At 39.5% G+C, this 16,349-nt stretch overlaps 1 protein-coding gene across 1 annotated transcript; it reads left to right on the top strand.

Annotated features, from left to right (window-relative positions):
* The first annotated feature begins 494 nt into the window (after positions 1–494).
* Positions 495–15,911, top strand: LOC119778766 (macrophage mannose receptor 1-like). The gene is made up of 6 exons (XM_038278140.1): positions 495–558; positions 737–906; positions 3,469–3,688; positions 11,287–11,616; positions 11,765–11,862; positions 13,161–15,911. Exons 1-6 carry the CDS (start codon positions 522–524, stop codon positions 13,263–13,265), a joined length of 960 nt encoding a protein of 319 aa, XP_038134068.1. The 5' UTR covers positions 495–521; the 3' UTR covers positions 13,266–15,911.
* The last annotated feature ends 438 nt before the right edge of the window (positions 15,912–16,349 follow it).

Genomic DNA, 16,349 nt, shown 5'->3' with positions numbered 1-16,349 from the left:
AGGCAGAAAACAGGTCAGAATCAGAATCACAGAACAATAAATAGATTGGTAGAGTTACTCTCACCAAACAGCTCGAACAATATGGCGCCAATGGAAGGCAAACAAGCAGCATGAATAGCAGCAGGAACCAAGTGGAAAAAATAAGCATAAGCGTTAGACAGATGTCAGTAGTAAATTAAACTGCCAACCATCAGTGCCAAGACCATGTCACTGGTTTCTTATCAGTTGCTATTGTTGCTGTTAAGACTAGAGGATGTTGAAGAAATTAGAATTCAGAAAGTGTCAAACATCCAGAGAAATAAAACAGGGTGTAACCTGTGTCTTTAAGCACAACTCTTAGTATTTGTGACCTTGTTTATGTAAATAAAACTGGTTTGAATTGTTTTGACTTGCCAATCCATCAGGATATGCACAATCAGATCCAAAGCAAACCATTTGAATAATCAGATGTCCAGTAGATAATATATATTTGTTTAAGCAGTTGTCTTCTCCCATGTCAGAAACAGAACCAGTCTGCCAACATGGAGAAACTCCTTCTGCTCATCACTGCTGCATCAGGTAAGTCTAAAAATATAATTTCACATTCCTGAAACACAGGCTTTATTTTTGTTGAACCCCCTACTGAAAGAAGTGTCTCTCGAGATCTTTTATTTTCATGTTTACTTTTTCAATACTTGACCTACATAGGATAGAACTTACATTATTTTACTTTTTCTTCTTGTTTGTTTCTCTGCAGTGTTGTGTGCCATCAACTCACTTTCAACCCGTGAATACTACTTTGTTTATGAGCAAAAGACCTGGCAAGAAGCCCAGCGTTACTGCAGGGAAACATACACAGACCTGGTAACCATTAAGAACATGGAGATTCTCAAGATCCTTGAAACGAAAGCAAATGCGACTAAAATGGTAAATTAGAATCGCAGTTATGTAAACAACAGTTCACTGTAATTTCTTGGGATAATGGGAAAAAATATATATATAGTCATATACATATATACATATATAGCTTCTGTGTATATATATATATATATATATATATATATATATATATATACATATATATATATATATACATATATAGCTTCTGTATATATATATATATATATATATATATATATATATATATATATATATATATATATATATATATATACACTAGCGTTTAAAAGTTTGGGGTCACATTGAAATGTCCTTATTTTTTAAGGAAAAGCACTGTACTTAACTTCAAAGAAATACACTCTATACATTACTAATGTGGTAAATTACTCTTCTAGCTGCAAATGTTTGGTTTTTGGTGCAATATCTGCATAGGGTATGGAGACACTGGTGACACCAAAAGCTCAAAGCCCCACAGCTCTGGAACTGTTGTAGCTAGAGGTCTGAAAATTTCTGCATTAGTGGTTGGCATGATATAGAACAAATGCAATGCAAAGAGACATGCCTATTCTCAAGCATGTCTTTATTACTGCTGTTTTAGTCACACTATTTCCATTAATATTTTCAGAAACTAGAAGTGTTAGCTTTCAAATAATGTATCACACATGCAGTTTGGGCTTACAGTTCCTACGTTATTTGCTTGCATGCAAAATAGGTGAGGATTACTTCTAAAGAGATGGGTGTTTTAACTCTAATAGATTAGCACTAATGATTTATGTACCCCCCATAAAGGTTCATTTTTCACATTAGCTGCCTCCTGCAGAAACTTTCTCCACTCCTCTCATCTGTATCTCACTTCCTTCCAGCAATTTTCCTCATTTAGACCCCTGTTTCTTTTCCCCCTCTCACATTCAGAGCGACTATTAATTTCTCCCTTTCTTATAAATGATCAGATTGACCAAATCTGATGTTGCCATGTCACACAAGAGAATAGATACTCAGGCCACAACAATGTGGGTGTGCTTTATAGAGAAGTAGAAAAGAAACAATGCTGTGACTCCACCTGTGTGTGTCAGGAACAGCATTTTCATTTGGTGTTGTCAAAATTAGCCGATCGTGCGAAAGGGCTGAAATTAGATGTGTGACTATGTAAGAACAAAAACAGCTCATGAGGTGCTCTGGCTTATATCAGCTGCTAAAAATAATGCCACACTGTTATCTTCTTAAGGGTCTTGTTGGTGGGGAAGGCTTCCCCTTGCACAATGATAGGGAAAACTTCTTCTTACCAAACTCTCAATACTGTTGTAGCAACTCCACCCATGGTACACATCCCTCTCTGTCATGATGGGTTCACTAATAGCGACCCAAGTATGCAGAACACCACTGACGGACACAGGGATAAAAGTTCGACAAGTTTATTTTTGCACAAGCACACAGAATGTACTGGTTCAGGATCGGGCCTGGACACTGGTTCACCGGAGTCTGCGTGAGAGACAGATCAGTTAGCGTTGCAAGCTGAAGCTTGATTTCCTGAAGATTACTGATTGTACCTTGAGGGTTCTTGAGGATTACTTTGGGAGAGTCACTGTTGGATCTGGAGAGGAGTTCATCAGGAGAGTCCGCTTGCTGCTTCAGCGTCTCACGTCTTATAATGATCAGACCTTGGGTTTGGGTTTTCCAGCTCTTAGTCCAGAGCTGCATGGAGGTTCTCAAAGATTCTTCAGGTTTGTCTCAGAGGGTCGGCTCGGCAGGTTAGCTCTTCATGAGCTTCACAGAGGAGACACTGGTTTCCTGGAAAACAGAGACAACGGTTAGAATCCAGGCTGGATTCAAAGTCACAAAGTTACACTGAGGTTCTAGGCTTAGGTGCTGACCAACTGGATCAACACTGCGGCGTTGAGGCAAGGTCTGAAGACAGCTTATGTAGTGGATCCTCTGATGATCTTGATGGGCTGCAGCTGTGCAGGAGGCTCCCTCAGAAGGATCCACGGCGGACTCTGCTGGAGAAAGGTGGAACTTCTCCAGCTCCCAACACTCTCAATATTTACACACTGGTGGACTACCAGTCAAAACTACATGATTTTCTAGTTAGGGGCAACAGGTACCACTACTTTATAAACAAACCATTTGAAGAAGGCATCAAATATGGTTATGTTACAGAGAAGCCTCTTAGGTCTAATGGCATTCAAGACAGTGCAGATCATGACGTGAGTGTATCAGGAAGGTTACCTCCAAAGATCATGAACCAAATTTATATTTGGACAGCAAAAACCCTCCTGGGCAAGAGTACATGGAAATCAGATAATGTGAAAGCAAGAAATAACATTTGTCCTGAATCAAATAAGTTGTAGCAGCACAGGTTAGCACAGACTAATGCCCGGTATTCATTGGAACACTTTTTACTCAACTTTTCTTAGTGAGCTTTTATTAGCTTGATAACAAACATCCTCATCCAGACACATCTACAAACCACATAAAAATTTCAATGCACTGTTAGAAAGTGCAAAAAGATTTGATCAGATGTAAGTTGGTTTCATTTAATGCTAATTAAATGAACAAAATAGTAAATGACATGTAAACCCTTGATTTCAGCCTACCTGGATTGGATTGTATGAGAATCTGAACACCTGGAGGTGGTCATTTTCAAACACTAGTGTCTACCAACCGGGTGAGGAGATGTACAGGAACTGGGCAAGTGGAGCTCCAAACAACAGTGATGGAAGAGAAAGCTGTGCAACGATAAATGATGACGGACTCTGGGACGATGTGCCATGTTCTTTGACCTTAAATCCAGTTTGCTCTGATTTCAACGGTGAGAATTTAGGTGAAAATGAAGGGTTTGTAATTCTTCTGGTGGTCTCTTTCTCTCAACTGACCTCAACATGACAGTTTCTTCTCTTTAAGCGTATTTATCAACTTAATTTAATTTGAGTTTTCTGCAAAAGGTAACTTCTCTTTTCTAAAGGATTAGGTTAGGTTTTTTGTTTCAGTTGAACTGTATAACTCTTGGATTCATTTTTGGCAGGTCAATAATACTAGTAACAGAAGAGGTAGCCACCTTTTTACTTCTAGAAATCACTCTTGCTGTTCTTGCAGCAGATTTGTTTTTTCCGAAACCTGAAAAAAAAAATTTGTTTAATAAATATTTACTGGATGAAATGAGATTTGAGAAAGCTTCCTGGAGAGGTGGCAAAACGTCTTCAAAACTTGGAAACCAAGTCCAGTGGATATTTTTTGAACTTTTACGGAATGACTATGACCGGGATGACTGAGAATCTTCATTAGCATATAGATGAAATGATTATTTCGAAAGCTAACAAAATTGACTCAAGATTGTTTCCATCCTCAGATTTTAGACCAAAATAAATTAGATAATTTCTTCAAACAGAATTTTTTTTTGTCAGGCTCAGAACAACAGGACACAATATTCAAGGTGGACAGAGTTATATTTCTCAAAAGTCTCAGTGGAAGAGGGTAGCCGCGACAGGACGTGTAACCAGAACTTGAACAGGACCTTCAAACTGGTCTCCATCTTGGAGCCAGGCTTACTGGAATAAAAACTGATCCTCCCCACGTAAAGAGCCAAAATCCCTAAAGACTCAGCAGGGGAGGAAAAGTGGATGAGCAGGAGATGAGATAGACACAAAACCCTCTTTCCACTGGCCGCCAGGATCCAGGACACGAACCGTGCCAGAAACTAAACAGACTAACAGAAAACAAATAATGATCTGGCTATGTTAGCTGGAACTGAGCCTAATATAAGGGAAACTGGCAGGTGGATGAGATGAATGATAATTAGGAGCCGGAAAGAGTGAAGTAGGTGAAAGGCATGAGTAATTAAGACCAGCTATCACAGCAGATCATGACAGCTTAGAGGAGTGCTGCAGTTTTTTGAATACAGTTTGGATATTTTCTAACCCGGAAATCCTACATACTCCGTCAGCGCTCCGCTCCACTCCGCCCCGCTGCACTCCAGACCGCCTGCGCAAAGCAAAGCCTACAGCCTCCACTGTGGCTCCCGTCCGCTCCGGTCTGAGTTACTTGGAGATTGTAGAGGGCATGCGCGAGATGATTAACTTCAAAGGAGCAAAACATGCGGAAATGAACCAATTTTTTTTTTAATTAAGGCCTTAATTGGCACTAAAATTAATTAAATATGTTTATCGTGGCATTTATAATTCTTTAATAAAAAATGCTTATAAAAACAATTCTGTCAGATATATTATACCGCGATTAATTTGCATGAAACTGATTATAAAGCCGTAGAAAAAGCTAGAGAATATATATATATATATATATATATATATATATATATATATATATATATTAGTGCTGTCAAAATTAACGCGTTATTATCACGTTAACGCAAGGCCATTTTAACGGCGATAATTTTTTTTAACGTGAGATTAACTAGATTTCTTTTTAATACAGTTGCCAAACTCACCCAGAGCCATAGCTCTGTTGAACCGTCCATTCCACCTGCTCTTAGCAGCAATGATTTTATGGGATTCTTTATAAATAAGATTGATCTTATTAAAAATAAGATCATAAGCACTCCTCTATCCGCGATTGTACCTGAGGTAGTCATGGAATCTGAACCGGGTTTAGACTGCTTTGATCCAGTTGAACTCTCTGAATTAGCAAAATTATTGTCTTCATCTAAGCCTTCAACTTGTATTTTAGATCCAGTTCCAACCAGGTTATTTAAGGAGGTATTCCCTTTGATCTCCTCCTCCATTTTAGATGTGATTAATCTATCTCTGTTACAGGGATATGTACCTAAAGCTTTTAAGATTGCTGTAATTAAACCTCTGCTTAAGAAACCTTCTCTTGACCCAGATGACTTGGTCAATTATAGACCTATATCCAATCTTCCTTTCTTATCCAAAATTCTTGAGAAAGTAGTTGCCAAACAAGTCTGCGATCACTTCCACCATAATGAACTTTTTGAAGAGTTTCAGTCTGGCTTTAGAGCTCATCATAGCACTGAAACAGCTCTGGTGAAAGTCACTAATGATATTCTCATGGCCTCAGATAATGGACTTGTATCTGTGCTCGTCCTGTTGGATCTTAGTGCTGCATTTGATACAGTTGACCATAATATTCTTTTAGAAAGACTTCAATATTTTGTTGGAATTAAAGGAACAGCACTAGACTGGTTTAAATCTTATCTATCTGATCGAATTCAGTTTGTTCATGTTAATGATAGATCTTCAACACGCTCAAAGGTTACCTGTGGAGTACCACAGGGATCAGTGCTAGGACCAATTCTCTTTACTTTATACATGCTCCCAATTGGTAGAATTATTAGACAGCATGGGATTAATTTCCACTGTTATGCTGATGATACCCAGCTATATCTGTCTATAAATCCAGATGAAGCTAACCCATTACATAGATTACAGGCATGTCTTGAAGACATAAAAACCTGGATGACTCTTAACTTTCTGCTTCTGAATGCAGACAAAACAGAAGTTATAGTCTTTGGACCAGAGTCTCTGAAAAAGAAATTGATTAGCCAGTCACTTCATTTGGATGGGATTAAACTGATTTCAGATAATAAAGTAAAAAATCTTGGTGTTAATTTTGATCAGGACCTGTCATTTAAATCCCATATCAAATAGGTTTCTAGAATTTCCTTCTTTCATCTGAGGAACATTGCAAAAATTAGAAATATCCTGTCCAGGGGTGATGCTGAGAAACTAGTACATGCATTTGTTACTTCAAGGCTGGACTATTGTAATTCTTTACTATCAGGAAGTCCACAAACTGTAGTTAAAAGCCTTCAGCTGATCCAAAATGCTGCAGCCAGAGTTCTAATGAAAATGAAAAAGAGAGATCATATCTCTCCTATCCTGGCTTCTCTTCATTGGCTTCCTGTTAAATCAAGAATAGAATTTAAAATCCTCCTTCTCACATATAAAGCCTTAAATGGCCAAGCTCCATCTTATATCAGAGATCTGATTGTTCCTTATGTTCCTAACAGAGCACTTCGCTCTCAATCTGCAGGTTTACTAGTGGTTCCTAGAATTTCTAAAAGTAGAATGGGAGGCAGATCTTTTAGTTATCAGGCTCCTCTCCTGTGGAACCAACTACCAGTTTTAGTCCGTGAGGCAGACACCCTGTCTACTTTTAAGGCTAGGCTTAAAACTTTCATTTTTGATAAAGCTTATAGTTAGGGTGGCTCAGGTTATCCTGAGCTATCTCTATAGTTATGCTGCTATAGGCTTAGACTTTTGGAGGACATAGGGACCCCCATTTCATCATTCTGCTTCATTCTCTCTCTGTTCTCCTATTCTGCAGAATCTGTTAGTTCAATCTCTAACCTTCTGCTCTCTCTGCTTTTCCTCAGAGTAGCTTTGCCTCGTCTGTTCCTGTTTGGCTGTGACGTCATCCTGGAAAAAAACATCAGCTGTGCTGCTTCTATCAACACCCTTGTTAATAGATGTTGGAGATCGGCCTGTTTTCCAGTGTGGTCCTGTTTCTCTGACCGTGACTGAGTGGATGTGCTCTCTTCGTCCTCTGGCATGGGAGCTGCCTTGGAGCTCTTCTGCCTGGCTGTGTGTTTCCTGGACGGGGCCGCCTTTTACAGCTGCTTTTTGTATCTCTGCTTCTGTCTCCTTGAACCCCAGTCGGCCTCGGCAGATGGCCGCTCACACTGAGCCTGGTTCTGCTGGAGGTTTCTTCCTGTTAAAAGGGAGTTTTTCCTCTCCACTGTCGCTACAAGCATGCTTAGTGTGGGGGATTGTATTTGAGTCAATGAGTCAATGCAATCCACTGGTTTTCCTTAGATAGAAAACTTTGTATCAATTTGACTGTATGATCTGGTTGAACTGTAAAGTGCCTTGAGATGACATGTGTTGTGAATTTGGCGCTATATAAATAAACTGAATTGAATTGAATTGAATTAACGCTATGTGGTTTTATGGTACAATTTTCCAAGTACATCCCGCTGCAGCCCATGGGAAGGCGGGGCTATTTTCCCCCAGTCTATGCATTTCACATAGGCTTCCAGAGCGGAGCTCCTCAAGGGAAAAAGACGCTCATACACTGGGTAGCGCTAGTGCCTTTTCTTTAAGCCCCACCACCAACAAACAAGTTGAGTGTCTGGTAACTAGTAGCAACCTGAAATACGCTGAGAAAACAGATTACTGAGGTGAAATGGAATCTGCTACGGCACTCTTGCTGTCTGTGTATGCCACAGGTCGGTATCGTGTGTGTGTCTGTGTGTGTGTGGGTGGGTGTGTCTGTGTGTGGGTGGGTGGGTGTGTGTTCTCATTTTTGTTAAGAGGCTGAAAAGTAACTTTCTAGAGCATAGACTACCTCCATCTAGTGATGTCGGTCTATTGATTTTGATGTATTGATTGAAAATTGTTCATTATTATCTTGGTTAATTAACATCTAATGTTAACTGTACTAAATTTTATAGCAGTAGGGTAAAATGCTTGTCTTTGTTCAAAAGACTGTATTAACTGTAAAGACTGTCTTTTTACATCAGCCTGTTTTCAGGGCCTTTTTGTTATTTTTTGCTACATGCCTCCCCATCTTCTTGCCATATGTTTCTATGGCATAAATCAGTGTCTGTGACCTGTTTTCATTTAAAAAAAAGAACATTGGCACAAACCTAGCCTGTATGTATTTTTTGTATGTCATCGAGAGTAAAAAAAAATTTGCGATTAAAATGCGATTAATCGTGAGTTAACTCAGGCATTGATGCGATTAATCGCGATTAAAAAAATTTAATCGATTGACAGCACTAATATATATATATATATATATATATATATATATATATATATATATATATATATATATATATATATATATATATATATATATATATATATATATATATATACATATATGTCTGTGTGTGCGCGTGTTTGCATACGTACAAGAGTCATGGAACTGTGATTACAGCTCCTTCATATTTCATGTACACTAATAACTTCTAATAGCATTAAATTAGAGTCACTCATTCCTAACCCTATATATATATATAAATTTTTTTTTAGATTTTTGTAACAGGGATAACTAGGATCATTTAAAACTGCTTTTTTTTTATGAACTTTGTTCTCTACTCCCAAACTCAGCATCTCTTCATCCATTCCTGCAATAAAAAGTTTCTTTTGACTGGATTTGATTAAACTTTAAGTCCCTCGGTATAAAATAAATATTTTGATGGAGATGAGAAATCTGCTTCCTGGTTGGTGAATAACCAATACTTTGCATCCGATCATTAAAAAATGATGTTAGTTTTTTTGGAATATATAAGAATTATGCTATAATTTCTAGTTACCGATCTGTTGCTACTATATTTTAATTTGACGAACCAGAATTGTTCGCTGTTCTTTTTCCTTGTTGGTGCGATTGCAATTGCGGATTTTGACCTGGCAAAAAATAGCTGGGCTCCGTATTTTGTTGGGGACAGACGGAGAAAATGTACGTGGACGGAGACGTGCGGAGGAGCAGCGGTGGATGTGGAACAGCTCTCATTGATTTACATGAAAGACAAGCGCTTCCGTACGAGCGTCAGCGGGGAGGAGTGGAGCGGGGCGCTGTCGGAGTATATGGAATCTGGGGGGCAGAAAAGATTGGTTATTTTAACAACCAATCTATTTGGTTAAAACAATTTTGGTTAGATTAAACACTATAATGACCAGAATCTGAGGAGGCCACTGGTTTTAGATTTAATATTAGTATTTAGTACTATTGCTTTCTGCAGACCAGTTACAATGGCAAGTGGGGTCTGCTGTAAGACTTGTTTGAATGGTTGAAGCTTCAAGAGCTGGGTTAAGCTTTTGAAAATTGCTTTGCTACCTAACTAGTATTTTGACCAATGTGATCAAGTTGCTTTGGTTTGCTGTTTTATCAATATAGATTGGGTAAAACACTGCCAAAATAGACTGGTTGGTTTAACCAAAAGATTGGTTGGATATATAACTTCTGAACGGATTAAAACCAAAAACTGCAGAAAACAATTATTTTTGATTAAAAATGTCTAACACCTTGACCTGGATGATGGTAAATATATGAGTCACCAACCTGGTCTTAAAGTTGGGTCTAGGTCCAGAGGATCAGCTTAGCTCCAGGTGGTCGGCTGCCAACAAGATGTGGCGGGCGCCGCCCAGAGAGTCTAAGGTACTGAAGTCTTGGAGGTCAGGCAGGTCAGAACCAAGTAGAAAAATGAAGACAGGATAATCCTACGGTCGAAGCCAAAGCCGGTGTTGAAGCCGGTGCTCGGGAGTCAGTGCCAGGAGGTCAGAGGTCTAAAGAGGTACTGCAGGGAAATGTAAATCCCTTTTATTGTCCCACAATGGGAAAAAAAACAGTTTTCTGCATTTTGACTCATCCCCTTGTGGAGCAGTTGGCTGCCATGATCAGGGAGAGCAATCAGGGGTTAAGGGTTTTATTCAGGAACCCAGAGTGGAGGCTGTGGTGATTCGGACTGGGTACTTCCAACCTTCTCTGAACACAAGCGCACTGCTCTAACCCACTAGACCAGGACGGAGCCAGGGAACAGTTCCAGGTTCAGTTCAAAGACAGGCAGGGATCCGGCAAGTGTCCGAGGACAGGTCAGACAAACTGATTTCCCTTCACCCCCATCATGGACTGTTCTCTCTGCTGCCCTCTGGGAAGGGGCTTCACAGCATTCAATGCAGGTCCAGGAGGTTCTGCAGCAGCTTCTTCGCCATTGCCATCAGATAGCTGAATGTTGAAAAACTCCAAATCATGTCACAGACTCTGCATCAAACAGACCATAAATGGTGAATGGTAGATGTCCTGTACTTATATAGCGCCTTTATTCAAGTCAGGAGACTTGACCAAAGCGCTTTACACTACATTCATTCACCCATTCACGCACACACTGATGGTGGCAAGCTACATTGTAGCCACAGCTGCCCTGGGGCTCACTGACAGAAGCGGGGCTGCCGTACACTGGCGCCACCGGGCCCTCTGACCGCCATCAGTAGATAATGCAGGTGAAGTGTCTTGCCCAAGGACACAACGACAATGAAAGTCGGAGTCGGGGCTTGAACCGTCAATCCTTCGATTTCAGGGCAAACTCCCACATCCAACGCCACTGTCACCCCACATATATCACACATATCAATGCGTTGTTGTTTTTTTTTGCACTATGTTTTTTTTTCTCCCACAATGTTTATATTTGATCACTGCTGCACTTTAAGAACTAGAAATGTCATGTACACTTTGTCTTTTTCAAAGCGCTCTATAAGTACAGGCCATTTGCCATAATGTCCGTGTTTTACCCTTTTGTGGTTGTGTCTTCTTAGGCGGGCTTTACTGAAACTGAATTTCCATTTGGATTAATACATTTTTATTATATTGAATTAAATGACAAAAATGGTTTTCAAAATTTCCTGAAGCATCCCTTTAATCTACATTTAGGGACAGATGTGACATTTTCCTACATCGACACTGTAATGAACTGGGTCCAGGCTGACACGTATTGCAAAGAACATCACAATGACCTGGCCATTGTGAGAAACTTGGAAGAGAACCAGCAGATTCAGGGCCTGAATATATCAGGATCACTATGGATTGGTCTTCACCGAGATGCTTGGAAATGGTCAGATGGAACCAGAGCACACTTCACCAACTGGAGGAAGGGAGAACCCAACGGAGCGGAGGACTGCTGTGCATCCATTGACTTTGCAGACTCTGGAGTGTGGCAGGACAGGGACTGTGGTGAACGGCTGGTATTTATCTGCTACTGGGGTAAGCCCTGGTCATGCCTTCAGGTCCATTTTGTAGATGTGGTGGCTCCACTTCCTAAATGGGTGCAGTTTTATTGTAAATTGCAGATGTTGGATTTTATCTTCTCTTCAGCTGAATAATTGCTAATGACAGCTGCTGGTTTTTGCAGATGTACCAGTTTTGAGGCGAGTGGTGAAATTGAAGCTGGTGAAACCATCCTCTGTGGATCTGAATGACCCCGCCATAGAGGAGGAGTTACTGAACAAGGTTAGATCTGTCATAATTCCCTCCAAGGAGTCGCTAGTTGCCTGTAAGATGCAAACTCTAATTTAAGTAGATGCAGTTCTTAAACCCTTTGGAGGTTGTGGAAGGGTCTGGTCTCTCTGTAAGGTTAATCCAATGTCTTCCATCAAACACATTTCAGCTGTCAATAGTATAAAGCAGAATTCTGCCAAATGTTCCCTTGTAATATATACTCATATGAACATGTTTATTTCAAACACCAATTGTTTCAGGTTGGTTCCACCCTCAGGGTGACAAACGTTTACATGAGAAACAGGTCCAGAATTAACATGTGCTCAGAAAAAAAACCTGAGAGCTGAAAAGGAGCATGGAGTCATGGTTGTGACATATTGGGGGCCTCATGTATCACATCAGCATACAATGTGAAAAATACACATGAAGAGTTGTTTGTATCTGTGTGTTCCAATTAAAACTGTTTCTATTAGTATTAATTTATGTTCCTAGTTGACAATACAATAGTTTATAGTTATTTAAGTTGGAACACACAGAGAAATGTTTTTCCCCTTGTCTGGATTATTTGTTCCATGGGCGTTTAGATCTTTGGCTAAATATGTTTACTTAGGATTAAACAATACTATTCACACAAGTCTGACTAGAAATTTAAGTTAGATAAGAAATAGGAAATTAAGCATTTTGGAGAGGTTTATCTGAAGGCATGCCCAGGGCTTTAATGTGCAATGACCTAGTGTGGAGATACCAAAGCTGAATGGAGTTTGTTGAAAGGTTCCATTAAACATAAGAGAAACTGGCCTCACTAATTTAAGGCACCTTCACATTGCATTTTTTTATGCTTGGTTCTGATTTTTTATGTATGACCATTCAGAATACTGAAATGAGCCAACAGTCTTACCCACCATTAGACTGCAGACAGTGTGTTGATGGAAGTAATAACAGATGTCCGCATCTTTGAGTTACTGTTAGCTGTTGTGAGACGACATTATTATGAACACATAGAGAGAAGAATTTCCAATGTGTTTCAGTGGAGCAGTGACTGCTGAGTAGGACAGGGTCTGTATGGATGAGAATATTCAGAACCTGGATGATAATTGGAAATACAGAAGACTGTTCAAACTAGATGAGCTTAAAAACTATCAGTTATGTGTCTGATTAAGTGCCACATATGGAAGGGGAGATGAAAATGAGATATAATTATATTAAAAAAGTGACGTTCTGATGTCAAAGTACTGCAGTTAATCAATTAATGAACAGTTAGTGAACCTTATACCAGGTCAGGAGAATAATTTGGGTTTATTGTTTTTCAGTTGAAGGAGAAGCTGAAGGAGCAGGGGCTGAATGAAGACATGAAAATAAGAAACCTGCGCTGGAGAAAGCAGCCAAATGGAAAGGTTTTCCACAAGGAAAAGTAGACGTTACTTTAAGAGGATAAGATCTGCTCTCTGAAAGCGGCTTGGTTATTTGTTATTTTCATGTTTCTTCAAATAATTTGTCATATTCAAATGTCAAACTTAAATGAAGGTTTCAGCTGTTGCTCTTTACTTCCCTTCTGCACATTTCCCCAGATCTTCCTTTTGATCATCTCAGCATCTTAAAGAGCAGACGCCAGAGAAAAGAAAAGAACAGTGTAAAAGATCATTGTTCTGACAGAACTTTGTTAGGGAGTGGTGGAAACAAAAGGCAAAAACATTTTTACCCAAGATTTTGAATTGGAAAGAACAGATAATGACTAAAAATCAAAACATGTCTTCAGGTGCATTTGTGCCATAATGTTGCCCTAATTAATGAGCCCCTCCTGCACTCAACAGCTTAGTCAAGTGAAACCCTGTATAGATAATATGCTGAATGTATTAGACATAGTGGTTTGAAATGAGGGAAACATGCTTAGAAGATGAATACAGGTTTTTTAGGGTCCTAGAACAGATTTATGTTCATGTCCATGTTTGCTGTAGAAACGTACTGAACCTTCTCAGAATCATATCAAAACAAAAAGCAATACAGTGAAATATTTAAAGAGATGGAGAACCACAGATTCCTCAGATGTAGGAAAAAAATGCCCATTAACTTTTCTGAATATGTACGAATGCCCAAAACCATCCAAACTGCTCTTCTGCCATCACATGAAAAAATCTTCCAAATACACTCTGGTCTTTTCGGTCTTCCTCTTATTCTAATGAATTTGTAAAAAAAAAATAAATAAATTGCCTCTGAAATACTCTCAGCCATTTTCTATGTGTAAGATCAGAGTAGTAAATCTAGAGAGAATGGCTGAAACCGAAGCTCACTGGATAGAAGTGCTCATCAAATGCAAGAGGAAATGAGCATGACACAAAGATTAGCATCTAAGGATGATTCAGTAAACTTCTGCTGAGATCTAAGGATGCAGAAAATATGGTTCTACGGCAGCCTGGACAGTTCAAGATAGGAGGGAGTGTCGTGTTTGGAAATGATTGGCTCTTGCTCGCATTGTGTTAACCAAAGAGATAAAACTCCTGCTTTTACTCCCTCTAAGTTTTCTCTTTGCCAACAGCGACACCTTATGTCTGGCAGAGGAACTGTAGGGAGAGTAACTTAATGTCCCTCCAGCATGAGGATACAGCTGCTTGATAGAGCTGTGATTTTATTCACAGCACCTCTTTAAAGGACATTTTCAGCATAAATGTTTTTCTTTTCTCTTCTTTGCCGTATCGCCTTTTTTAGACCCTTTTTTTTTACCTCCTTTTTATTTAGACCCATTTTAACCTTCCTGGGGAGAAAACTCTGCAAAGGAGGTTTCAAATCTCCGATTTATTAATAGTTTGTGGAGGCAGATGTTACATCAATCTGTACATAGCAAATCTGATTACAGATCTGTTTTGAGTGCACACCTAGACTTCTTATTGCCACCCACACAATTTCAAATAGTGTCAATCATCAGAACCACACCGTAGCCTAAAAGCAGCTGTTATCAATTGTACAAGCACTCCACACTTTCCAGATTCAGAAACGAACATTACTTTCCAAATACGCCATGGCAACCAAGTTTCATGTGCACATTCTTTTAACTCAAATGACCCAAGCAGCCAATTGAAACGTGTATGCATGCATCTTTAACTCCTTTTAAAAACTTTAATGTAACTACAACAGAAAACTGAAATCACTCTCGCCAGACATACAGAAGACAGACATTCCACTTGGAGTTCAACAGGCCGTACAACACAGCCCTTCAAGTGTTGTGATAAGGTATGAACTGTTATTAAGATGTAATTTGGAGGTGCAACTCCTCCTTACAATTCTTCTGATGTACAACTCAAAGGCAGCTGGGAAAGACCTTTTTGAGTTGCCAATTAATGCTGCAGCATCATGAGAGTTTGGCAAAAGACAAGAGTTCCTTTAAAATAATTTAATGTGGCCAGTTTCTTAACACCACAAGCCCTCTGTGTGTTAACCAGCCTTATAATGATAGGAGAGTCTATAGATTTAACTCATCTTTCCTAGCTCCCTGAATGGTTCTTAGGGCTCTTTTTCAGTGAACTTTATTTCCCCAAAGAGGACCTGGCAGTCTTACACCCTACTTTAGGAAAAAAAACAGCCTCTCTTCCAGGAAAGTAATATCTGGCTCCTATTAAACTTTTCTTACTTGTGTCTACAATATCACATCCCTTTCTAAACATTCAGGCCCGGTGTTTTCTGTGTGCAGGCATCTAAAGAAGCAGTCGATGAATTAAAACAACCTCAAATAATCTTGCATCCAAAGTTAGAGCAGGTCTCCAATCCTAAGCCATAAACATATTCCTCCAAATATGTAATTTCCTTCAAAAACCACACATACCAAACTGAAAGCTATGTCTTATCAAAGCGCTGTAATGTTCTCACCATGTCTGACCTGCAGAATTCACACTAGCTCATGCATTGATTCAGTTCTGGTTAAGCTTTTCTTTTTTAGGACTCACAGATTTCACAATTAAATTTCTGCAGATGACACCATCAAATGTCCAATGCCATTGGATCAACTGTCTGTACCCTCAGTAATCCTGATTACTTGCTTTGTGCTGTTGAATAAACTGAACTAAAACATGCTGGTGGTGCTTTTCATTTACCCTCACCAACTAAAACAGCTCTGTTTTTATTTTCCCCCTCCCCTTCTTATGCTAGCTTCCAGTGACAGGTGCCTGTGTTTGCTAGCATGCTTACAGGTGAGTCAGGGGCCACCAACACCTGCTATTTAGCATATTGTCCTTCCGAAGACGCTTTTTGAGTCCTATACACACAAGCATGCCCATGCATACATACCATGGGAGTTTGGTTCCAGCTGTTCATGCCTACACACTAAATATTAAGCTGCAGCTACAGATATATACTGTTAGGAATCCAGTTTGTGTAGGTTGTTTGTGTGTTCTTCTCCCTCCACCACCAGATGGTACCCTGTCTATGTTTGGCCTCCCTGCACACCTGCGGCTTGTTGGATCATTACTAAAGGAGTATTTGAGCAGTGGGCTGTCACCACCTCGACGCCA

Source organism: Cyprinodon tularosa, unplaced genomic scaffold, assembly GCF_016077235.1.
Source record: "Cyprinodon tularosa strain WSP-4 unplaced genomic scaffold, ASM1607723v1 ctg1388, whole genome shotgun sequence".
Classification (NCBI taxonomy): Eukaryota; Metazoa; Chordata; class Actinopteri; order Cyprinodontiformes; family Cyprinodontidae; genus Cyprinodon; species Cyprinodon tularosa.
The sequence above is the reverse complement of the archived record's forward strand: the minus strand, read 5'-3'. Positions and strand labels throughout refer to the sequence as shown.